We start from the raw sequence: 26,304 nt of genomic DNA on the forward strand, positions 1-26,304 counted from the left end.
TTCTCGCTCCAGACGAGCCGCGGTCATTTCTGTCTGAAATCTCTCCAGTACATTTACTAACATACCCCACGGAGGGTCCGGTGAGGAAATTGGTTGTAAAACCGGAGCAGAAATGGTATTCTGAACGGAATCCACAAAACATACTTTACATGTGGTAGATGCATCCGGTAACACACTGCCACATACTTTGCAAATATGCTTTTTAGTTTTTGCTGGTGCCTTACTCATTATGGCGACAGACAATACAATACACAAAAAACCAGACACCTGCACGACTCAGTAAAATAGCAATAAGGTGTCTCTGTATATATATCTGGCCCAGTGCAGTACACGTGGCCAGTACTATGAAATGTGATCCCAAATTCCCACTAACACCCCTGCGCCTCCGGTGGAGTAGAGATGTAGGACAGGAACGTTCTGGAATCACAGCAGGAAGACACAGGAAGCATGGTTAAAAATGGCTGCCCTGCTAACTTATACATATAATCCTAGTGCTGGTTACATTCACTGATTATACTGTAACAATCCCTGCAGCCTCTTATCTGCTGCTGCAGTATTTCTCTGCTTCATTATTATTTGTCCCCCCTGTAATGGCTGCCTGCTCTTTTAACTTAGTACAGCGGCAGCGCAGCGTGTGGGCCCCCAGCGGGTATCGTAGAGCGCTATGTGCCTCGTGTTTCCCAGCGGTGGGCTCCTGTATAATAGCGTCAGCTAATCAAGCTAGCGCTGCGGCGGCCGGCGGCCTGTGAGAGTCGATCAGAGGTGCCCGCACGGAGGTCTGTGGCCGAACGTGTGGGCGCCTGAGAGGGGAGAGCCGCGGTGCCTGCACGGAGGTCTGTGGCCGAACGTGCGGCGCCTGAGAGGGGAGATCAGCGGCGTCACCAAGCACTATGTACCCCCACGTCGGGGCGGGAGCTGACCGCCCCGTTTCACATACCTTACTCCTGCAGACGTGCGGAGGCTCCGACGGGGCTTCTTAAACAAGCGCCGGCCAGCCTGTGCAGGAGGATGTGTGGGCTGTGAGGGAGCTCTTTCAGAGAGGCCCGACACGCCCGTGCTGCTATCAGCAGCTGCACTATCCCTGACCCTGCCTTTTGGAAGGGGGAAAGGGATGTGTTCAAATAGTAGAAAAAATAAAAATAAAAAATAAAAGTTTCTTCAAAAAACCGTGACTTCAGTTATTCAGGTGTTGCCACGTTCAGCACAGAAAAAACACTGAGATGTGCTCGGGGATATGGAGGGGTGGAGTGTTACTAAATTTAAATATTCAGTGCTGTTTCTACGGAAGCCCGTCCATATCCCAAGAGTACTCCAGTGACCCCTAGTGGATGAAAAAGAAAATGCTGACTTCCCAGACGTTGCTGTGGAAACTAGGTCCGAGAGACCATCCCCAAATAATTCCTCACCCTTATAAGGCAACACTTCCATGTGCCTTTTAGAATCTGCATCTCCTGTCCACTGGCGAGTCCATAAGCCTCTCCTAGCAGAAATGGACAATGCACTTACTTTAGATGCCAGTCGGCAGATTTCCCTCTGTGCATCTCTCATATATAAGACTGAGTCTATGGTTAGCAGGATCGTGTCTCTGTCTAATGTGTCAATATTTTCTGACAGTTTATCTGACCACGCAGCGGCAGCACTGCACATCCAAGCTGACGCAATAGCTGGCCTAAGTATAATGCCTGAGTGTGTATATACAGACTTCAGGATCGCCTCCTGCTTTCTATCAGCAGGTTCCTTGAGGGCGGCCGTATCCGGAGATGGTAGTGCCACCTTTTTAGACAAACGTGTGAGCGCTTTATCCACCTTAGGAGGTGTTTCCCAACGTGACCTATCCTCTGGCGGGAAAGGGAACGCCATTAGTACCTTCTTAGGAATTACCAATTTTTTATCAGGGAAAGCCCACGCTTCTTCACACACTTCATTTAATTCATCTGATGGGGGAAAAACTACGGGTAGTTTTTTCTCCCCAAACATAATACCCTTTTTAGTGGTACCTGTATTTATATCAGAAATGTGTAACACCTCTTTCATTGCCTCAATCATGCAGTGAATGGCCTTAGTGGGCATCAGGTTAGACTCGTCGTCGACACTGGTATCAGTGTCGACATCTGGGTCTGCGGTCTGAGGTAGCGGGCGTTTTAGAGCCCCTGATGACCTGTGCGACGCCTGGACAGGCACGAGCTGAGAAGTCGGCTGTCCCACATTTGGCATGTCGTCAAATTTCTTATGTAAGGAGTCTATACGTGCACTCATTTCTTTCCATAAGCTCAACCACTTAGGTGTCTGCCCCGCAGGGGGTGACATCCCTTCTAAAGGCATCTGCTCCGTCTCCACATCATTATCATCAAACATGTCGACACAGCCGTACCGACACACCGCACACACACAGGGAATGCTCCAACAGAGGACAGGACCCACAAAAGCCCTTTGGGGGGACAGAGTGAGAGTATGCCAGCACACACCAGAGCGCTATATAATGCAGGGACTAACTGAGTTATGTCCCCTATAGCTGCTTTTTCTATATAATTGTATACTGCGCCTAAATTTAGTGCCCCCCCTCTCTTTACCCTTTTCTGTAGTGTAAACTGCAGGGGAGAGCCAGGGAGCTCCCTTCCAGCGGATCTGTGAAGGAGAAATGGCGCCAGTGTGCTGAGGGAGATAGCTCCGCCCCTTTTCCGCAGCCTATTCTCCCGCTTTTTCCTATATTCTGGCAGGGGTATTTTCCACAAATATGGCCCCTGGGGCTATATATTGTGGTATTTTTGCCAGCCAAGGTGTTATTATTGCTTCTCAGGGCGCCCCCCCCCCAGCGCCCTGCACCCTCAGTGACCGGAGTGTGAAGAGCAATGGCGCACAGCTGCAGTGCTGTGCGCTACCTTGGTGAAGACTGATGTCTTCTGCCGCCGATTTTCCGGACCTCTTCTTGCTTCTGGCTCTGTAAGGGGGACGGCGGCGCGGCTCCGGGACCGAACACCAAGGACTGGGCCTGCGGTCGATCCCTCTGGAGCTAATGGTGTCCAGAAGCCTAAGAAGCCCAAGCTGGCTGCAAGCAGGCAGGTTCGCTTCTTCTCCCCTTAGTCCCTCGCTGCAGTGAGCCTGTTGCCAGCAGGTCTCACTGAAAATAAAAAAACTAATTTCTATCTTTCTTTCTAAAGGCTCAGGAGAGCCCCTAGTGTGCATACAACCTCGGCCGGGCACAAAATCTAACTAAGGCTTGGAGGAGGGTCATAGTGGGAGGAGCCAGTGCACACCAGGTAGCCATAAATCTTTCTAGAGTGCCCAGCCTCCTTCGGAGCCCGCTATTCCCCATGGTCCTTACGGAGTTCCCAGCATCCACTAGGACGTCAGAGAAAAAACAAAACACACAAGATGCACACAAAAAAATAATAATCACAAGAGCAACACTATAGGGTTAGTGGCATTTCCTCTAAAGATCTAATAAAATGTCCTTCAACCCAGGAGCACTGACCTGCAGGTCTCTCCCTAGCAGACTGGGCCTGTGTGTTTCTCAGCCGACCTTTTGTTCACCTGAAGAGAGTGACACCAGGAATCAGCAATTAGTCATTGTCTTCACATGGGATTACTTAGTACAGCCTAAGTGTCAGCCCTTGTTTAAAGATAAAGAAAAAAAATGCAGATTCCTGATATCAAATTTCTTCACTACGCCCACAAAATGTGTTTGATCTATTTTTTATTTTAATTTTATTGATTTTTACCCAGAACCTGTTTTGGTAGATTTAGTGGAGGGATTTAATTGTTTTTGCGCACCCTCTCATGTACTATCTTCTGTCTAATGTGACAGAATTGTTTAGTCGATCAGGCATGAGTAAATGGGCACCAATTACTTTTACCAAATGCTTTAAGTGTCTAAACCCCTCTAAAGTTTTGGGCACGTTGCCGAAAATGTGAGAAAAACTGAAGTCTCCCAAATTGCTGCTCGCCACTTTAGGAAAGTGAGCAAATTTAGAATGTGAGCAGAAATAATGGGCACCCACGCCACTCATGTCCAAGCAAAACAACAATTGAATAGATTGGGGGGTGCCCAAATATCAACTGAATTCACAACGCTTAGAGAAAAAAAATTATGTGGAATACGAGTTTTACGGTGAGAAACTGGACGGCTCACTGTAATGCTCTTTGTTACAACAGCAGGCTGAGAAACACACAAGGGACGGGTGTACTGATGGGCGCGAAAGTTCAACAATGCGGGACCTTCTCTTGTCCCTCCTTACTAAAATGGCACTGGTGATATCTGGAAGCTGTACTCCTGAGGAAATCTAGATGTAGTGACAAATGATGCCAAGTCACTTATCTCTTTCCCTTAGAAGCCTTGATAAGTGAGTTACCGCAATATGGAGATGGCAACCATTTTGTTGGCTGAACCAACAGTTCAATGTAATGCATCATATCAATACAAGGAGCGACAATAATAATGAAGAAAGGCTCAAACCTAAAAACACAAGATAAGCTGTGAGATGAGGCTATTTATAGTCTTCCCAAGCATATTGAAAAGAATTTTGAAGATTTAGCGCTCACTTATATACAGTGAGGCCAGGTACACACTTGCCGATGCACATCAGATGTGACATCGTGCAAAATTTCCCCCACAAACGATCTCTTTCGTACACATTGAAAGGTATCGTTTGCTATACTGGATGACGGCACCCATCCATAACCAGTCTTATACAATATCTTTAGATTTCAAGGTGAAAACTAAAGATATCGTACATTGTTAACGACCGATAGGAGCACGCATAGTTAATGATATAGTGAATACACACTGGACGATGTGAACGATATATCATCCAATCCGCCGGAGCCTAAGTGTAATAAAAAAATTATTTTAAGAAAGAATATATCACAAACCAATTTTTCACTTAAGGAAATGTGGACAATAATGATCTTTTTTACATCAGTAAAAATAGGAATTGAATACCTACCGGTAATTCCTTTTCTTGTAGTCCGTAGTGGATACTGGGGATGACATTAGTACCATGGGGTATAGATAGGGTCCATTGGAGCCTGGCACTTTAAAAATAAGAATTTACTTACCGATAATTCTATTTCTCCTAGTCCGTAGTGGATGCTGGGGACTCCGTAAGGACCATGGGGATAGCGGCTCCGCAGGAGACTGGGCACAAAAGTAAAGCTTTAGAACTATCTGGTGTGCACTGGCTCCTCCCCCTATGACCCTCCTCCAAGCCTCAGTTAGGATACTGTGCCCGGACGAGCGTACACAATAAGGAAGGATTTTGAATCCCGGGTAAGACTCATACCAGCCACACCAATCACACCGTATAACTCGTGATCTAAACCCAGTTAACAGCATGATAACAGAGGAGCCTCTAGAAAAGATGGCTCACTACAGCAATAACCCGATTTTTTGGTAACAATAACTATGTACCAGTATTGCAGACAATCCGCACTTGGGATGGGCGCCCAGCATCCACTACGGACTATGAGAAATAGAATTATCGGTAAGTAAATTCTTATTTTCTCTAACGTCCTAAGTGGATGCTGGGGACTCCGTAAGGACCATGGGGATTATACCAAAGCTCCCAAACGGGCGGGAGTGCGCGGATGACTCTGCAGCACCAAATGAGAGAACTCCAGGTCCTCCTCAGCCAGGGTATCAATTTTGTAGAATTTTGCAAACGTGTTTGCCCCTGACCAAGTAGCAGTTCGGCAAAGTTGTAAAGCCGAGACCCCTCGGGCAGCCGCCCAAGATGAGCCCACCTTCCTTGTGGAATGGGCTTTCACTGATTTAGGCTGCGGTAATCCCACCGCAGAATGCGCCAGCTGAATAGTGCTACAAATCCAGCGCGCGATAGACTGCTTAGAAGCAGGAGCACCCAGCTTGTTGGGTGCATACAGGATAAACAGCGAGTCAGTCTTCCTGACTCCAGCCGTCCTGGAAACATACATTTTCAGGGCCGTGACTACGTCCAGTAACTTGGAATCCTCCAAGTCCCTAGTAGCCGCAGGCACCACAATAGGTTGGTTCAAGTGAAAAGCTGAGACCACCTTCGGGAGAAACTGAGGACGAGTCCTCAACTCTGCCCTATCCATATGGAAAATCAGATAAGGACTTTTACCAGACAAAGCCGCCAATTCTGATACTCGCCTGGCCGAAGCCAGGGCCAACAACATGACCACTTTCCACGTGAGATATTTCAAATCCACAGTCTTAAGTGGCTCGAACCAATGTGATTTCAGGAATTCCAAAACCACATTGAGATCCCAAGGTGCCACTGGGGCCACAAAAGGAGGCTGAATATGCAGAATTCCTTTGACAAATGTCTGAACTTCAGGCAGTGAAGCCAGTTCTTTTTGGAAGAAAATCGAGCCGAAATCTGGACCTTAATGGACCCCAATTTGAGGCCCAACGTCACCCCTGCTTGCAGGAAATGCAGGAATCGACCCAGCTGAAATTCCTCCGCCGGGGCCTTCTTGGCCTCACACCACGCAACATATTTTCGCCAAATGTGGTGATAATGTTTTGCAGTGACATCCTTCCTGGCTTTGATCAGGGTAGGGATGACTTCCTCCGGAATGCCCTTTTCCTTTAGGATCCGGTGTTCAACCGCCATGCCGTCAAACGTAGCCGCGGTAAGTATTGGAACAGACGGGGTCCCTGCTGCAGCAGGTCTTGTCTGAGCGGCAGAGGCCAAGGGTCCTCTGCAAGCATCTCTTGAAGTTCCGGGTACCAAGCTCTTCTTGGCCAATCCGGAACCACGAGTATAGTTTTCACTCCTCGCTTTCTTATTATTCTCAGTACCTTGGGAATGAGAGGCAGAGGAGGAAACACATAAACCGACTGGTACACCCACGGTGTCACTAGAGCATCCACAGCGATCGCCTGAGGGTCCCTTGACCTGGCGCAATATCTTTTCAACTTTTTGTTGAGGCGGGACGCCATCATGTCCACCTGTGGTCTTTCCCAACGGTCTACCAGCATTTGGAAGACTTCTGGATGAAGTCCCCATTCTCCCGGGTGGAGGTCGTGCCTGCTGAGGAAGTCTGCTTCCCAGTTGTCCACTCCCGGAATGAACACTGCTGTCAGTGCCAACATCTAATTCTCTGCCCATCGGAGAATCCTTGTGGCTTCTGCCATCGCCATCCTGCTTCTTGTGCCGCCCTGTCTGTTTACATGGGCGACCGCCGTGATGTTGTCTGATTGGATCAGCACCGGCTGGTTCTGAAGCAGGGGCCTTGCTTGGCTTAGGGCATTGTAAATGGCCCTTAGCTCCAGAATATTTATGTGAAGCGAAATCTCCCGATTTGACCACAGTCCTTGGAAATTTCTTCCCTGCGTGACTGCACCCCAGCCCCGAAGGCTGGCATCCGTGGTCACCAGGACCCAGTCCTGTATTCCGAATCTGCGGCCCTCTAGTAGATGAGCCCTCTGCAGCCACCACAGCAGCGACACCCTGGTCCTTGCAGACAGGGTTATCCGCTGTTGCATCTGGAGATGGGACCCGGACCATTTGTCCAACAGGTCCCACTGGAACGTCCTTGCGTGGAACCTTCCGAATGGGATTGCTTCGTACGAAGCTACCATTTTTCCCAGGACTCGTGTGCATTGATGTACCGACACCTGTCCTGGTTTTAGGATGTCTCTGACTAGAGATGACAACTCCTCGGCTTTTTCCACTGGAAGAAACACTTTTCTGGTCTGTGTCCAGAATCATTCCCAGGAACAGAAGACGTGTCGTCGGGACCAGCTGTGACTTTGGAATATTGAGAATCCAGCCGTGCTGTTGTAGCACTTCCAGAGAAAGTGCTACCCCCATTACCAACTGTTCTCTGGACCTCGCCTTTATCAGGAGATCGTCCAAGTATGGGATAATTAAAACTCCCTTCTTGCGAAGGAGTATCATCATTTCGGCCATTACCTTGGTAAAGACCCTCGGTGCCGTGGATAACCCAAACGGCAGCGTCTGGAACTGATAGTGACAGTCCTGTACCACAAATCTGAGGTACTCCTGGTGCGGAGGGTAAATAGGGACATGCAGGTACGCATCCTTGATGTCCAGGGAGACCCTGTAATCCCCCTCGTCCAGGCTCGCAATAACCGCCCTGAGCGATTCCATCTTGAACTTGAACCTTTTGATATAAGTGTTCAAGGCTTTTAAATTTAAGATGGGTCTCACCGAACCGTCCGGTTTCGGTACCACAAACATTGTGGAATAGTAACCCTTTCCCTGTTGAAGGAGGGGTACCTTGACAATCACTTGCTGTGAATATAGTTTTTGAATAGCCACCAACACTGCCTCCCTGGCAGAGGGAGTTGCCGGTAAGGCAGATTTTAGGACACGGCAGGGGGGAGACGTCTCGAATTCCAGCCTGTACCCCTGAGACACTACTTGAAGGACCCAGGGATCCACCTGTGAGAGAGCCCACTGTGTGCTGAAATTCCTGAGACGGGCCCCCACCGTACCCGGGTCCGCCTGAGCAGCCCCAGCGTCATGCTGTGGACTTACCGGACGCAGGGGAGGACTTCTGCTCTTGGGAACTAGCTGTGTGCTGCAGCTTTTCCCCCCTACCTCTGCCCCTCGGCAGAAAGGATGAGCCTCTAGCCCTCTTATTTTTCTGGGGCCGAAAGGACTGTACCTGATAATACGGTGCTTTCTTTTGCTGTGGGGTAGCCTGTGGCAAAAAGGTCGATTTCCCAGCAGTAGTTGTGGAAACGAGGTCTGACAGACCATCCCCAAAAAGTTCCATCCCTTTATAGGGCAAAACTTCCATGTGCCGCTTCGAGTCGGCATCGCCTGACCATTGCCGAGTCCATAACCCCCTTCTGGCGGCAATGGACATGGCGCTTATTTTTGATGCCAGCCGGCAAATATCCCTCTGTGCATCACGCATGTATAAGACGGCGTCTTTATATGCTCTATCGTCAGCAAAATATTGTCCCTATCCATGGTATCAATGTTATCCGACAGGGAATCTGACCACGCAGCTGCAGCACTGCACATCCAAGCCGATGCAATAGCGGGTCTCAATATAATGCCAGTGTGTGTGTATATAGCTTTAAGGGTATGTTCCTGCTTTCTATCAGCAGGTTCCTTTAGGGCGGCCGTATCCGGAGACGGTAGTGCCACCTTTTTTGATGAGCGTGTCAGCGCTTTATCTACCCTAGGGGGTGTTTCCCAACGTGACCTATCCTCTGGTGGGAAAGGGTACGCTGCCAATAACCGTTTAGAAACTATTAATTTCTTATCTGGGGAAGACCACGCTTCCTCACACACCTCATTTAATTCCTCAGATGCAGGAAAAACTACTGGTAGTTTCTCACCAAACATAATACCCTTTTTTGTGGTACCTGGGGTATTATCAGAAATGTGTAATACATTTTTCATTGCCTCAATCATGTAACGGGTGGACCTATTGGAGGGTACACTAGTCTAATCGTCGTCGACACTGGAGTCGGTATCCGTGTCGACATCTGTATCTGTCATCTAAGGTAGCGGGAGTTTTACAGCTCCTGATGACATTTGAGACGCTTGGACAGGCACAAGCTGAGAAGCCGGCTGTCCTATGTCGTCAAACCTTTTATGTAAGGAGCTGACACCGTCACGTAATTCCTTCCATAAGTCCATCCACACAGGTGTCGACCCCCGCAGGGGGTGACATCACATTCACAGGCATTTGCTCCGCCTCCACATCATTATCCTCATCATACATGTCGACACAGCAGTACCGACACAGCACACACACAGGGAATGCTCTGACAGAGGACAGGACCCCACAAAGCCCTTTGGGGAGACAGAGGGAGAGTATGCCAGCACACACCAGAGCGCTATATATCACAGGGATATCACCTTATAAAAGTGTTTTCCCTTATAGCTGCATATATATTGTATACTGCGCCTAAATTGTGCCCCCCCTCTCTTTTTTACCCTTTCTGTAGTGCAGGACTGCAGGGGAGAGCCAGGGAGCGATCCTTCCAGCGAAGCTGTGAGGGAAAATGGCGCCGGTGTGCTGAGGGAGAAGGCTCCGCCCCTTTTTCGGCGGGCTTTCTCCCGCTATTTTAAAACGTCTGTCAGGGGTTAATTTACACCTATATAGCCCCTGGGGCTATATATGGTGTTAGTTTGCCAGCCAAGGTGTATATTATTGCTGCTCAGGGCGCCCCCGCGCCCCCCCCCCCCCCCCAGCGCCCTGCACCCATCAGTGACCGAAGTGTGTGGTGTGCATGAGGAGCAATGGCGCACAGCTGCAGTGCTGTGCGCTACCTTGGAGGAAGACAGAAGTCTTCAGCCGCCGATTATCCGGACCTTCTTGCTTCTGGCTCTGTAAGGGGGACGGCGGCGCGGCTCCGGGAACGGACGACGAGGTCGGGTCCTGTGTTCGATCCCTCTGGAGCTAATGGTGTCCAGTAGCCTAAGAAGCCCAAGCTACCACCAGTTAGGTAGGTTCGCTTCTTCTCCCCTTAGTCCCTCGCTGCAGTGAGCCTGTTGCCAGCAGGTCTCACTGTAAAATAAAAAACCTAAACTATACTTTCTTTCTAGGAGCTCAGGAGAGCCCCTAGTGTGCATCCAGCTCGGCCGGGCACAGAAATATAACTGAGGCTTGGAGGAGGGTCATAGGGGGAGGAGCCAGTGCACACCAGATAGTCCTGAATCTTTCTTTAGAGTGCCCAGTCTCCTGCGGAGCCTGTCTATTCCCCATGGTCCTTACGGAGTCCCCAGCATCCACTAGGACGTCAGAGAAATGAATGTAATAACCGCTGAGGAGTTTAGAATTTCTTGTCAGGATTGACCCATGCCTCCCTGGAAAGGGAGTTTAACTCCTTTGAAATAGGAAAAGTGGCCGAGTATTTTGGTTTTACATTAAAAAAAAATTCCTCTTCTGGTTCTGACTCCTTATCCGGAATGTTAAGGACCTCTCTAGTAGAATAAATCAGGGTCTCAACACCCGGAGACAGAGAATCGTCATCCTCCACGTCAACCTCTCCCTCATCCAGCTCTGGTAATTCAGTATCAGAGTCAGACTGGAGTACCTGTGGGAGTGCAAGTTTATGTGAGGCCAACAGAGGGGGATGAGGAGCCTGCCTGTGGTCACAGCCTTAACAAACATGTTGTCAACAGATTGTTTAAGGGTCTGCCGTTCTTGTCAAGCAGTAGCCAACTCTGTATTATTATTATGAATCATGCTTTCGAATGAGTCTAACCACTCAGGTTCCTGCACACTACTACCTTGAGAGGTTATAGAACATTGGTTACACAGGAGAGACCCTTCTGGAGAAGGAGTAAACTTAGTGTTACATGAAGGAGACACAGTCTTTTCCCCCAGATATTCTATTGCAGAAACACACAGTTATGTGAATAAATACAGTGCAATGACCACACAGACAGTGAAACAGCACAGCAACCCCAGACAGCCCGAATGGAGTGACACAGAGAGGATTGAGACCAGCACACAATACCCAGGCAAAGCAGCACTCTGCTGGGTACATTCAATATAAATCAATTTTGTACTGCAGCAGTGTCACCACCGCTGATATGCTCCCCCCTTCCTATAAAACCCTCTGGTACCAGTACTATTAGTGGTTCAGCAGGGTCTGTGGAGGAGCAGCTCCAACATGCAGCCTTTTAGTCAGCAGCAGCAAATGGCGCCTTGCAGCCTCTGGTCCCGTTCTTCGGGAAGCCCCGCCTTTTCAATGGCACACGGTCCCTCACAAGACTATACTGGCTTCATGTATATACAATGGAGTTTAATAACCCCTTTACTGTGTAAAAGGGAAGTTTAATAACCCCCTTATGTAGCGCCAGCATGGGGTCCGCAACGGGCACCGCAGCTTGTAGCCCATGACCGCTGCACCCTTAATGCCGCTACATGTCACAGGGGACCCCGCTGTGATCACTCACCGCACCTGCGTCATCTGTTAGGGGTGGCGGCATGCTGTCGGCGTGAGCACACAGTGTGGTATGTGAAACAATGCCTCAGGAGCTTAATGTCCTTTCAGCGGGAATTACGAACCATTAACCCTAGGGAGGTTGGTCCAGTCCCTCCCTAAAGTTCCACGAAGCAGGTACACTGGTTGCCAACCAGTACTACCTGAAAATAAACTAAATAAAAGAAAACACTCTGGAGCTCCAGAAGAATGCACCCGGCTCCTTGGGCACATTTTTCTAAACTAAGTCTGCCAGGAGGGGCATAGAGGGGAGTAGCCAGCACACATTAATGTTTTCTTAAAGTGCCAGGCTCCAATGGACCGATCTATACCCCATGGTACTAATGTCATCCCCAGTTTCCACTAGGACGTTGAGAAAAGATAAACAGATAATTGTTCGTCAAAACATGTTAGTTCTTCAAAGTGATATTTTCTCTCTCAAAAATACTAAAAGCAATACAGTGCCAGATACAGCACTAAAATTGTTCAATTATATTTTTACATGGTCAAATTTTAGTGAGCCACTATTCACACATGGCACAGGATGTAAGAGAAGCAGTGATACAATACATATTACTGCCTCAATTGCGAACAGAGGCCCATCTGTGTGGCGTTCTTATGATCCTAAGGAGTTTGCATGTTATCTCCATTTGCCATAGTTTCCTCCCACAATACAGCACATAGGGGCATATTCAATTAGGATTTGCAACGTGTGAAAAGCTCCGGGATTCATGTCCGAAGCTATTTAATCTATGCGTTTCCCTGTGCTTTTTATACAGACTTTTCCTCGTACTTCCTGAGGCTGTAAAGGACAAGTGCACCCTTGGGACTTAACACGCGGGGTATAAAGGACCTAATTGAATATGTCCAAACCTGCATTAAATGAATATGCCCCATTACTGTTTGATCAAACTGGATGTTGATAAAATGGACCCTCGTGCAAGTGTTTTTACGTAGTAGAGAATTTAGACTCCAATGGAGCCAAGAAATGATGTGATTGAAAATAAATCACTGTACAGTGTTACAGAATTCCATGGTACTATATAGAGTAATAAATAAGGGGTTATCCAAAAATGGGCAAAATCAAAAGTACCATCAGCTGTAGTGATTTATAAGCTACGCGCATACACGCACTACCCAAATACAGCAAACACTAAATAATGCACAACCTATTCAATGCCAAAAAAAAATAAACTGGTTAAAGCTAGTAATAGTGGACCCAATGCTGCCAGCTAGGTACCAACAATGGCAGTGACTACCATTTTAACCAAACTATACAAACACTGGTGTAAAAAGGCACCAGAAAACATGACAAACATAATACGTCAATTTCAGAAAATACAAAGCATTTTAGAGAACATACAACAATTTGACTAATCTCTACGAAACCAACCTGTTGTGGTCAGGCCCAGTTTGTATGTACTTATAATCTGCTTGTGTCTTTTCTCTCTGAAAAAACTGATTAAGACGAGCTTTTGCGTTCTCAAGCGTCCAGTTTCCATGCAGCCCTGCATTCAAGTCAACTTCTTCAGACTCCAGAGTCTAACCATACAAACAAAAGATGGAAGGGGGAGGGGAGAAAAGGCATGCTTATGTCTAAATTGTATAGTGGCTGCAACTGAACAGGAAATGGTTAGGAAAGAACATGTTCTATTTTATTGAGTATTTACAAATATAATCATACCGCCTGAGCCTCCTGTTCATCTCTCTTAGCATAATAATCCTTCAGGTTGGCTCCACGCTCCCAATTCGCACCACCACTCTGAAAACCATACCCAGTATTGCCGACAGCAGGTGCACCTTTAGGGAAAGTATTATAGTATACAGATTTAGTGGGGTACTCTGAATCATTTTTAAGATAAAACAGCTGAAGCCATCCATAACTCTAAGGCAATGGCAGGTTTTAAACCAGGGCAGTAATTCAGTGAAAATGGAATTAAACTCCCGTTCATTCCAAGAAACCTAAACCCAGGTGCTGTGAGCTTGCAGTGCAAGAGAACAAATTAGTCTAGTCCTCATGAAAAGAGCTCTAATAAGTTGTATTGACTGTACCAACATACCAAGTTTTAAACTAGGTTTAAATGAAGAGGGAAAATGTTGTTGGCGAACATGGCACAAAACCAGTCCCTGAACATAGAGACTTCACACGTTTCCTTGTTAAACAGTTTAACTCCCTATACAAAATACATGATTTCATGCTACAATAACTGACACTTACCTCTACCTTCTGGCTTCAAGGTCAAGTGGGGGGGCAATGGTCCTCCAGAAGGGCCATCAAATCCTTCCGATTTGATTGGTTGAAATCCATCAGCAGCAACTCCCTGTTCAGCCTGCAATTAAACCAATATGCCAGTCCATGTAAACAGAGTAACTACTAAGGACCCCACCCCATTGTATATGGCTAGAATGTCACATAAAAACATAAGCGACGATAGCAATTTTGCAGAATTTATTCCTTTTATACAAAAAAAAGATAATTTACAGATGTAACTCACCGCAAGTGATGGTACCTCCTCACTTTTTATTTCGTTCATTCGAACCAGGTAATTCACAAAGTCCCGGGCTGCATTACTCTGAGCATCCTTTTTGTTTTGAGAATTCCCCATGCCCAGGTAACTATATCCATCGACCCGAACCTATTGAAATAAATTAAGTGTCATGAACAGAACAGATTGTAACCTTCTACACAGTTACCAAACATTTTTCTAAATGTGCTTACACACTAGGCGATATTTTAGGGTTATATTCACCCTATATTCACTTATTTTGGGATCGGGTCTCTAGTTCGACAGGGTGTCAAAAGATCGACGTGAGTTTGTCACGATTTTTTTCTTTTTTTAACCTTTTTATACTTAACGATCCACGCGGACTACGACTGGAAAAGCAATCTGCCCGAAGCATGGCGAGCGAAGCGACACGGTGCACTAATTGGTGTTCCCGGTCACGCTACAAAGAAAACGACACCAAAAACCCCCATAAAACTCATGTCGACCTAGAGACCCTGTTGACCTTCCATACCACACCCGCTTATTTTCATCCTTCTGAGCGAAATGGTTCGTAATCTCGCCGTGTGTATGCTACGAACGATGCGCGCTCGCAAGTCGTTAACAAGGTGTTCTGTCGTCTGTACATGCAGCTCATTCTGACGGCAGAACCTGCATGTACAGGCCGGCGGTGGGGTGACGTCACTGAACGATATCGTCTGCGATATCGTTCAGTGTACGGACTATAATCGGCCACCAGAAGCTGTCCGAGAGTCCAGGGAAAACTAGTATCGCCTAGTGTGTATGCACCTTTGCGCCAAAATTCAGTGAGTTAATGCAGATAAAATTGGAGGTTCAGGTTCTTAATATCTCCCCAAACTCACCTCCCCCATAACTTTTCAATTAAATGGCAGCCACGACAACCAAAATACATTGAGGTCTTCTTAATGAAACATTATGACAAACTTTTTTCCTCTAGTGGATTCCATCAAAAAGGACCTCCATCCATGAACAGCCTATACAGTTGCAGCTAAAAAAAAAAAAAAAAAAATTCTCTCCAGAGACTTTTACTTCAGACTCTACTGGTTTACCATGTATATACAAATACAATCTAGCGTTGCACCTTTCGCCAATTGTCATTTTACACGGAGATCTTTACTCCAGGCTCTGGATAGGCATAAAGGCCAGCATGCTTTCACTTTACACACTGTTTTGGATCATGCCAAAAGATAGATCCCCTATGACTTCATACACCCCCCCACCTTGCGATTCGGTCTGTCTGGAAATAATCTGCATAAGATACTCCACTATAGAACAACCCGGCCTTCCACCCAGGCCTGGATACCTTATCATTTTGTTGCTGGACGTGGAATATAAAAAAATAAAAAATTTGCCACACCTAGCTCCTCGACATCGTTCTCTGTGCTACAGGACGACCTTCACTTACCATCCTCATCCTTCTACCAGTACCCACAACTGCACCATTTATTTAATTATTAATCTTCCAACCCTCAACTACTAAAGCTCTAGGTTTATGCAGATCCCCATCTCGCGATATCCTTTTATTCCCACCTAATGAAGCACCACCTCACTTAAGCAGAACCCCATGGGTGTCAATGGAAGGCGGATAGGGAGAGATGCTGGAGCCAAAAGTCAGGGAACGGATTCACAAAGAGCTACCCAAAAGCTCAATTTGCACCCATTTAATGGGAATTGCTATAAGCTTATGTACAGTTGGTAGTATGACCCACATTGCTTCAATACCATCTTCCAGACCTCTTCAGATCTCTGCTAAAGAAGCTGTAGCATGTCTCGTATCCAGTTCCACATCAGATCCTGAGGTGCGAGCTAATGTGTGATAAAATCGGGAGTTTGGGCGTCCCAAGTAGTAGTTTAGATGGGTTTAGCTGCTTTGCGCAGCTACACCTGGTAATAATGCGCCAGTGGGCGCCCCATTACGTTTAGACATCCACATAACAACCGAATTTCCTTCTTATTGTTTTAGAATTACCTTCTTTACTACCCCATTAACCCACTGTATACAGTGATTGCAAAAACGCGCTATGGCGCGTATTTTACTCATTTTTGAGCACTTGGTACTCACATTTTAAAAATAGGCAGGTCCTCAGGACGCGATCCGCCCGCAGCCAATCCGGCGGCGGTGGTGTGGGGGCTGTGTGTTCCCGCGGCTGCCATGTTCCCTTCCCTAGTGTTCCCGCAGCTGGACTCTGAGCTGAAGGGCCGGGTAAGTGGTGTGCGCGCCGACGGGGGAATGCAGAGAGGCACGGAGGTGTGCAGGGATCAGCAGCACATGGAGAATCTGCTAATGGAGAACCAGCGACTGTGCTCCGCCCTGTACCCGCTGTCAATAGCTGCCGTCTGGCCACTGTCAAACTCCGTGCTTAGGGGAGGTGCAGACCCTGGGCTGCTCCCCGCACACAGTGTCCCTCATCATCCTTCACAGCCCAGGACACTGGCACCACCGCACGAGGGGGATGGGGGGGCGCGCAGAGGCGCACGGGGGGAGGAACGCACAGAGGAGGGGGGGGGGACGCAGAGAGGCACACGGAGGGGGGGACGCAGAGAGGCACACGGAGGGGGGGACGCAGAGAGGCACACGGAGGGGGGGACGCAGAGAGGCACACGGAGGGGGGGACGCAGAGAGGCACACGGAGGGGGGGACGCAGAGAGGCACACGGAGGGGGGGACGCAGAGAGGCACACGGAGGGGGGGACGCAGAGAGGCACACGGAGGGGGGGACGCAGAGAGGCACACGGAGGGGGGGACGCAGAGAGGCACACGGAGGGGGGGACGCAGAGGCGCACACGGAGGGGGGGACGCAGAGGCGCACACGGAGGGGGGGACGCAGAGAGGCACACGGAGGGGGGGACGCAGAGAGGCACACGGAGGGGGGGACGCAGAGAGGCACACGGAGGGGGGGACGCAGAGAGGCACACGGTGGGGGGGGCACGCAGAGAGGCACACGGTGGGGGGGGACACGCAGAGAGGCACACGGTGGGGGGGACACGCAGAGAGGCACACACAGAGGGGGGGACGCAGAGAGGCACAGAGTGGGGGACGACGCAGAGAGGCACAGAGGGGACGACGACGCAGAGAGGCACAGAGGGGGGGGGGCAGAGAGGCACAGAGGGGGGGGGGGACGCAGAGAGGCACAGAGGGGGGGGGGACGCAGAGGCGCACAGAGGGGGGGGGGACGCAGAGGCGCACAGAGGGGGGGGGGACGCAGAGAGGCACAGAGGGGGGGGGGGGACGACGCAGAGAGGCACAGAGGGGGGGGGGACGCAGAGAGGCACAGAGGGGGGGGGGACGCAGAGAGGCACAGAGGGGGGGGGGGACGCAGAGAGGCACAGAGGGGGGGGGGGACGCAGAGGCACAGAGGGGGGGGAACGCAGAGAGGCACAGAGGGGGGGGGGGAACGCAGAGAGGCACAGAGGGGGGGGGGGAACGCAGAGAGGCACAGAGGGGGGGGGGGGAACGCAGAGAGGCACAGAGGGGGGGGGGGAACGCAGAGAGGCACATAGGGGGGGGAACGCAGAGAGGCACATGGGGGGGGGGGAACGCAGAGAGGCACAGAGGGGGGGGGGGGGGGGAGAACGCACAGAGGCGCGAGGGGGGCGCAGAGAGGCACAGAGGAGGGGGGGGAATGTACAAACAGGCAGCTTCCGTCCAGGTGATCCCCTGCATGAATACCGACCGAAGACACTGCCTACCCAGTGGGGATCCATTTCTTCAGAGGTTCCCCGTTGCACTGAAACCACCATGTAGGTAAGGTGTATTTGGAATAGAAGAGAGAAATACTCCCAGAGTGACAAGAAATGGATCGCATATCATGCTGGCACACTGCCATTTCGAGTGGCCACGTCCCTAAGACCTAAGTACCACTGCCCTCAACATCACCCCACAGATCTGTCCCCGCACACTTTACAGTCACCTACCAGACCTTACCACCTACTGCCCCTTGTTGCGTGGCCACACCCACTTTCCCAAAACCACTCATTTTCTGGTGCCCACTTTTAAACCCAGTAGCTGCTATCTACCCGTACCCACTCCGTAACCCCAGCACTGCCTGCAGTTAGTCCCATCCTTGTCAGCAGTACTGCCACAATTACTATCTACCCTTATCCTCTCCCCAGTACTGTTTGCCCCTATATCCCTCCTTGCCACCCAGTACTGCCCCAGCTGCTATTTACCCTTTCCTTCTACCTAAACACAGCACTGATTGACACTAGGCCCCTCCCTCCCAGCACTGTCCCAAGTGCTTTCTACACTTACCCCCCTTTATCCCAACTTTTCTCCGCCTCTATCCCCAGTTCTACCCCAGCTGCTGCTTGCCCTTATACCTCTTTACCAGAAATGCTACCTGCCCCCAGCACTGTCCCAACTGCTGCCTGCCCTCATTCCCCATAATTTGTGATGGGACCCAGAAATTGTGGAATTTTAAAGTAATGGGTCCCTGGGACCCTCAATTTTTTTCCGCTCACCGCGATCACTGGTATATTTTAATGTTCTTCATCTTTAAATGATGACCCAACACTGATGTCCGTTGGTCAACAATCCTTAAATTAGTTGCAAACACATCAAACATCCAACTCCCTACAAACAAATGCTGTTGATGTTAAATACTTAGGCAGCTGCTACGGCAGAGACTACCCTGGAGGAAAAACTTATTCGGTACTGTTAGGCATAAGAGAAACAAATTTAGCCATTTTAAACAGATATGTCTTAATCATGCTCCAATAATTATGATATTGACTATATCTGCTAGAGATGGACAGTTCTTCAGCTTTAACAAAAGTCAAAGTGGAAATCATAATGAAAGAAACTAAGAGGTTTGTTGGCGCTGTGCAGGGCGGTGTAGATTGACACCTGTGGGTCAGCAGCCAACCTCCTCAAAAGAAACCACTAATGAATTAATAAATACCAGGGAGGCGCTCAGAACCACAGAGACAACCTTAATAAAAACAGATTTTTAATAGCATATAATATCATATTATATCGTCAGGACCATGGGGATTAGCGGCTCCGCAGGAGACAGGGCACAAAAATAAAGCTTTAGGATCAGGTGGTGTGCACTGGCTCCTCCCCCTATGACCCTCCTCCAAGCCTCAGTTAGGATACTGTGCCCGGACGAGCGTACACAATAAGGAAGGATTTTGAATCCCGGGTAAGACTCATACCAGCCACACCAATCACACCGTACAACGGCTCACAACAATAACAACCCGATTTTTTTGTAATAACAACTATGTACAAGTATTGCAGACAATCCGCACTTGGGATGGGCGCCCAGCATCCACTACGGACTACGAGAAATAGATTTATCGGTAAGTAAAATCTTATTTTCTCTAACGTCCTAGTGGATGCTGGGGACTCCGTCAGGACCATGGGGATTATACCAAAGCTCCCAAACGGGCGGGAGAGTGCGGATGACTCTGCAGCACCGAATGAGAGAACTCCAGGTCCTCCTCAGCCAGGGAATCAAATTTGTAGAATTTTACAAACGTGTTCTCCCCCGACCACGTAGCTGCTCGGCAGAGTTGTAATGCCGAGACCCCTCGGGCAGCCGCCCAGGATGAGCCCACCTTCCTTGTGGAATGGGCCTTGACAGATTTAGGCTGTGGCAGGCCTGCCACAGAATGTGCAAGTTGAATTGTGCTACAAATCCAACGAGCAATCATCTGCTTAGAAGCAGGAGCACCCAGCTTGTTGGGTGCATACAGTATAAACAGCGAGTCAGATTTTCTGACTCCAACCGTCCTTGATATATATATTTTCAATGCCCTGAAAACGTCCAGCAACTTGGAATCCTCCAAATCGCTAGTAGCCGCAGGCACCACAATAGGCTGGTTCAGGTGAAACGCTGACACCACCTTAGGCAGAAAACGAGGACGCGTCCGCAGTTCTGCCCTGTCCGAATGGAAAATCAGATATGGGCTTTTATACGATAAAGCCGCCAACTCTGACACTCTCCTGGCTGAAGCCAGGGCCAGTAGCATGGTTACTTTCCATGTAAGATATTTCAAATCCGCCGATTTGAGTGGCTCAAACCAATGGGATTTGAGAAAATCCAAAACTACATTAAGGTCCCACGGAGCCACTGGGGGCACAACCGGGGGCTGTATATGTAGTACTCCTTTTACAAAAGTCTGGACTTCAGGAACTGAAGCCAATTCTTTCTGGAAGAAAATCGACAGGGCCGAAATTTGAACCTTAATGGACCCCAACTTGAGGCCCATAGACAATCCTGTTTGCAGGAAATGTAGGAATCGACCCAATTGAAATTCCTCCGTGGGGGCCTTCCTGGCCTCACACCACGCAACATATTTTCTCCAAATGCGGTGATAATGTTGTGCAGTCACCTCCTTCCTGGCTTTTACCAGTGTAGGAATGACCTCTTCCGGAATGCCTTTTTCCCTTAGAATTCGGCGTTCAACCGCCATGCCGTCAAACGCAGCCGCGGTAAGTCTTGGAATAGACACGGTCCCTGTTGAAGCAGGTCCCGTCTTAGAGGTAGAGGCCACGGATCTTCCGTGAGCATCTCCTGAAGTTCCGGGTACCAAGTTCGTCTTGGCCAATCCGGAGCCACGAGTATCGTTCTTACTCCCCTTTGCCGTATAATTCTCAGTACTTTTGGTATGAGAGGCAGAGGAGGAAACACATACACTGACTGGAACACCCACAGCGTTACCAGAGCGTCCACAGCTATTGCCTGAGGGTCTCTTGACCTGGCGCAATACCTGTCCAGTTTTTTGTTGAGGCGAGACGCCATCATGTCCACCTTTGGTTTTTCCCAACGGTTCACAATCATGTGGAAGACTTCTGGATGAAGTCCCCACTCTCCCGGGTGTAGATCGTGCCTGCTGAGGAAGTCTGCTTCCCAGTTGTCCACTCCCGGAATGAACACTGCTGACAGTGCTATCACATGATCTTCCGCCCAGCGAAGAATCCTTGCAGCTTCTGCCATTGCTCTCCTGCTTCTTGTGCCGCCCTGTCTGTTTACGTGGGCGACTGCCGTGATGTTGTCCGACTGGATCAACACCGGCTGACCCTGAAGCAGGGGTTTTGCCAGGCTTAGAGCATTGTAAATCGCTCTTAGCTCCAGTATATTTATGTGAAGAGACATCTCCAGGTTTGACCATACTCCCTGGAAGTTTCTTCCCTGTGTGACCGCTCCCCAGCCTCTCAGACTGGCATCCTAGTCACCAGGACCCAGTCCTGTATGCCGAATCTGCGGCCCTCTAACAGATGAGCACTCTGCAACCACCACAGCAGAGACACCCTTGTCCGTGGCGATAAGGTTATCCGCTGATGCATCTGCAGATGTGATCCGGACCATTTGTCCAGCAGATCCCACTGAAAAGTTCGTGCGTGGAATCTGCCGAATGGAATCGCTTCGTAAGAAGCCACCATCTTTCCCAGGACTCTTGTGCATTGATGCACAGACACTTTCCCTGGTTTTAGGAGGTTCCTGACAAGTTCGGATAACTCCTTGGCTTTCTCCTCCGGAAGAAACACCTTTTTCTGAACCGTGTCCAGAATCATTCCCAGGAACAGCAGACGTGTCGTCGGGGTCAATTGAGATTTTGGAAAATTCAGAATCCACCCGTGCTGTTGCAGCACTATTTGGGTTAGTGCTACTACGTCCCCCAGCTGTTCCCTGGACCTTGCCCTTATCAGGAGATCGTCCAAGTAAGGGATAATTAATACGCCTTTTCTTCGTAGAAGAAACATCATTTCGGCCATTACCTTGGTAAAGACCAGAGGTGCCGTGGACAATCCAAACGGCAGCGTCTGAAACTGATAATGACAGTTTTGCACCACGAACCTGAGGTACCCTTGATGTGAAGGGCAAATTGGGACATGCAGGTAAGCATCCTTGATGTCCAGGGACACCATAAAGTCCCCTTCTTCCAGATTCGCTATCACTGCTCTGAGTGACTCCATCTTGAACTTGAATTTTTGTATGTACAGGTTCAAAGATTTCAGATTTAGAATAGGTCTTACCGAGCCGTCCGGCTTCGGTACCACAAATAGTGTGGAATAATACCCCTTTCCCTGTTGTAGGAGGGGTACCTTGACTATCACCTGCTGAGAATACAGCTTGTGAATGGCTTCCAATACCGTCGCCCTGTCTGAGGGAGACGTTGGCAGAGCAGACTTTAGGAACCGGCGAGGGGGAGACTTCTCGAATTCCAACCTGTAACCCCGAGATATTATCTGCAGGATCCAGGGGTCCACCTGTGAGTGAGCCCACTGTGCGCTGAAATTCTTGAGTCGACCCCCCACCGCCCCTGAGTCCGCTTGTAAAGCCCCAACGTCATGCTGAGGGCTTTGCAGAAGCCGGGGGGGGGCTTCTGCTCCTGGGAAGAAGCTGCTTGGTGCACTCTCTTACCCTTTCCTTTGCCTCGGGGCAAATATGACTGTCCTTTCGCCCGCTTGTTCCTATAGGAACGAAAGGACTGCGGCTGAAAAGACGGTGTCTTTTTCTGTTGGGAGGGGACCTGAGGTAAAAAGGTGGATTTCCCGGCTGTTGCCGTGGCCACCAAATCCGATAGACCGACCCCAAATAATTCCTCCCCCTTATACGGCAATACTTCCATATGCCGTTTGGAATCCGCATCACCTGACCATTGTCGCGTCCATAAACTTCTTCTGGCAGATATGGACATCGCACTTACTCTCGATGCCAGAGTGCAAATATCCCTCTGTGCATCTCGCATATATAGAAATGCATCCTTTAAATGCTCTATAGTCAGTAAAATACTGTCCCTATCCAGGGTATCAATATTTTCAGTCAGGGAATCCGACCAAACCACCCCAGCACTGCACATCCATGCAGAGGCGATGGCTGGTCGCAGTATAACACCAGTATGAGTGTATATACTTTTCAGGGTAGTTTCCAGCCTCCTATCTGCTGGATCCTTGAGGGCGGCCGTTTCAGGAGACGGTAACGCCACTTGTTTTGATAAGCGTGTGAGCGCCTTATCCACCCTAGGGGGTGTTTCCCAGCGCGCCCTAACCTCTGGCGGGAAAGGATATAATGCCAATAACTTCTTTGAAATTAGCAGTTTTCTATCGGGGTTAACCCACGCTTCATCACACACTTCATTCAATTCGTCTGATTCAGGAAAAACTACAGGTAGTTTTTTCAGACCCCACATAATACCCCTTTTTGTGGTACATGCAGTATCAGAGATATGTAAAGCCTCCTTCATTGCCGTGATCATATAACGTGTGGCCCTACTGGAAAATACGTTTGTTTCTTCACCGTCGACACTAGATTCGGTGTCCGTGTCTGGGTCTGTGTCGACCGACTGAGGTAAAGGGCGTTTTACAGCCCCTGACGGTGTCTGAGACGCCTGTACAGGTACTAACTGGTTTTCCGGCCGTCTCATGTCGTCAACTGATTTTTGTAATGTGCTGACATTATCACGTAATTCCATAAATAAAGCCATCCATTCCGGTGTCGACTCCCTAGGGGGTGACATCACCATTACCGGCAATTGCTCCGCCTCCACACCAACATCGTCCTCATACATGTCGACACACACGTACCGACACACAGCAGACACACAGGGAATGCTCTGATAGAAGACAGGACCCCACTAGCCCTTTGGGGAGACAGAGGGAGAGTTTGCCAGCACACACCCAAGCGCTATAAATATATAGGAACAACCCTATAGAAGTGTTGTCTCCCTTATAGCAGCTTAATATATATCAAAAACGCCCCAAAAAGTGCCCCCCCCCCCTCTTTTTTTACCCTGTTTCTGTAGTGCAGTGCAGGGGAGAGTCCTGGGAGCCTTCCTCGCAGCGGAGCTGAGCAGGAAAATGGCGCTGTGTGCTGAGGAGATAGGCCCCGCCCCCTATTTTGGCGGGCTCTTCTCCGGAGTTTGTGAGACCTGGCAGGGGTTAAATACATCCATATAGTCCCAAGGGCTATATGTGATGTATTTTTTTAGCCAGAACAAGGTATTCTCATTGCTGCCCAGGGCGCCCCCTGCAGCGCCCTGCACCCTCCGTGATCGCTGGTGTGAAGTGTGTGACAACAATGGCGCACAGCTGCAGTGCTGTGCGCTACCTCATGAAGACTGAAAAGTCTTCTGCCGCCGGTTTCTGGACCTCTTCGCTTTTCGGCATCTGCAAGGGGGTCGGCGGCGCGGCTCCGGGACCGGACTCCATGGCTGGGCCTGTGTTCGATCCCTCTGGAGCTAATGGTGTCCAGTAGCCTAAGAAGCCAATCCATCCTGCACGCAGGTGAGTTCACTTCTTCTCCCCTAAGTCCCTCGTTGCAGTGAGCCTGTTGCCAGCAGGACTCACTGAAAATAAAAAACCTAAAAACTTTTTCTAAGCAGCTCTTTAGGAGAGCCACCTAGATTGCACCCTGCTCGGACGGGCACAAAAACCTAACTGAGGCTAGGAGGAGGGTCATAGGGGGAGGAGCCAGTGCACACCACCTGATCCTAAAGCTTTATTTTTGTGCCCTGTCTCCTGCGGAGCCGCTAATCCCCATGGTCCTGACGGAGTCCCCAGCATCCACTAGGACGTTAGAGAAAATAAGAATTTACTTACCGATAATTCTATTTCTCATAGTCCGTAGTGGATGCTGGGGACTCCGAAAGGACCATGGGGAATAGCGGCTCCGCAGGAGACTGGGCATAAAGTAAAAGCTTTAGGACTAGCTGGTGTGCACTGGCTCCTCCCCCTATGACCCTCCTCCAAGCCTCAGTTAGGATACTGTGCCCGGACGAGCGTACACAATAAGGAAGGATTTTGAATCCCGGGTAAGACTCATACCAGCCACACCAATCACACCGTACAACTTGTGATCTGAACCCAGTTAACAGCATGATAACAGAAGGAGCCTCTGAAAAGATGGCTCACAACAATAACCCGATTTTTGTAACAATAACTATGTACAAGTAATGCAGACAATCCGCACTTGGGATGGGCACCCAGCATCCACTACGGACTATGAGAAATAGAATTATCGGTAAGTAAATTCTTATTTTCTCTAACGTCCTAGTGGATGCTGGGGACTCCGAAAGGACCATGGGGATTATACCAAAGCTCCCAAACGGGCGGGAGAGTGCGGATGACTCTGCAGCACCGAATGAGAGAACTCCAGGTCCTCCTCAGCCAGGGTATCAAATTTGTAGAATTTAGCAAACGTGTTTGCCCCTGACCAAGTAGCTGCTCGGCAAAGTTGTAAAGCCGAGACCCCTCGGGCAGCCGCCCAAGATGAGCCCACTTTCCGTGTGGAATGGGCTTTTACAGATTTTGGCTGTGGCAGGCCTGCCACAGAATGTGCAAGCTGAATTGTACTACAAATCCAACGAGCAATCGTCTGCTTAGAAGCAGGAGCACCCAGCTTGTTGGGTGCATACAGGATAAACAGCGAGTCAGATTTTCTGACTCCAGCCGTCCTGGAAACATATTTTCAGGGCCCTGACTACGTCCAGCAACTTGGAATCCTCCAAGTCCCTAGTAGCCGCAGGCACCACAATAGGTTGGTTTAAGTGAAATGCTGAAACCACCTTAGGGAGAAATTGAGGACGAGTCCTCAATTCTGCCCTGTCCGTATGAAAAATTAGGTAAGGGCTTTTACAGGATAAAGCCGCCAATTCTGATACACGCCTGGCTGAAGCCAGGGCTAACAGCATTACCACTTTCCATGTGAGATATTTCAAGTCCACAGTGGTGAGTGGTTCAAACCAATGTGATTTTAGGAATCCCAACACTACATTGAGATCCCAAGGTGCCACTGGAGGCACAAAAGGAGGCTGTATATGCAGTACTCCCTTGACAAACGTCTGAACTTCAGGAACAGAAGCTAGTTCTTTTTGGAAGAATATCGACAGGGCCGAAATTTGAACCTTAATGGACCCTAATTTGAGGCCC

The 26,304-nt window shown here is 49.3% G+C and overlaps 1 protein-coding gene across 3 annotated transcripts in view; it reads right to left on the bottom strand.

Annotated features, from left to right (window-relative positions):
- DHX9 (DExH-box helicase 9) overlaps nucleotides 1-26,304 on the bottom strand; it is a 132,897-nt gene that overhangs the window by 67,230 nt on the left and 39,363 nt on the right. For 2 of the 3 annotated variants that reach the window (XM_063939769.1, XM_063939770.1), the window contains exons 3-6: nucleotides 14,398-14,538; nucleotides 14,121-14,232; nucleotides 13,587-13,702; nucleotides 13,296-13,444 (exon numbers count right to left, since the gene is read on the bottom strand). In XM_063939769.1, the coding sequence (XP_063795839.1) occupies nucleotides 13,296-13,444; nucleotides 13,587-13,702; nucleotides 14,121-14,232; nucleotides 14,398-14,538 (518 nt within the window). Of the gene's footprint in view, nucleotides 1-3,472; nucleotides 3,521-13,295; nucleotides 13,445-13,586; nucleotides 13,703-14,120; nucleotides 14,233-14,397; nucleotides 14,539-26,304 lie in introns of those variants that run through there. The other variant, XM_063939771.1, reaches the window with a different exon arrangement.

Source organism: Pseudophryne corroboree, chromosome 9 (assembly GCF_028390025.1).
Source record: "Pseudophryne corroboree isolate aPseCor3 chromosome 9, aPseCor3.hap2, whole genome shotgun sequence".
Taxonomy (NCBI): domain Eukaryota; kingdom Metazoa; phylum Chordata; class Amphibia; order Anura; family Myobatrachidae; genus Pseudophryne; species Pseudophryne corroboree.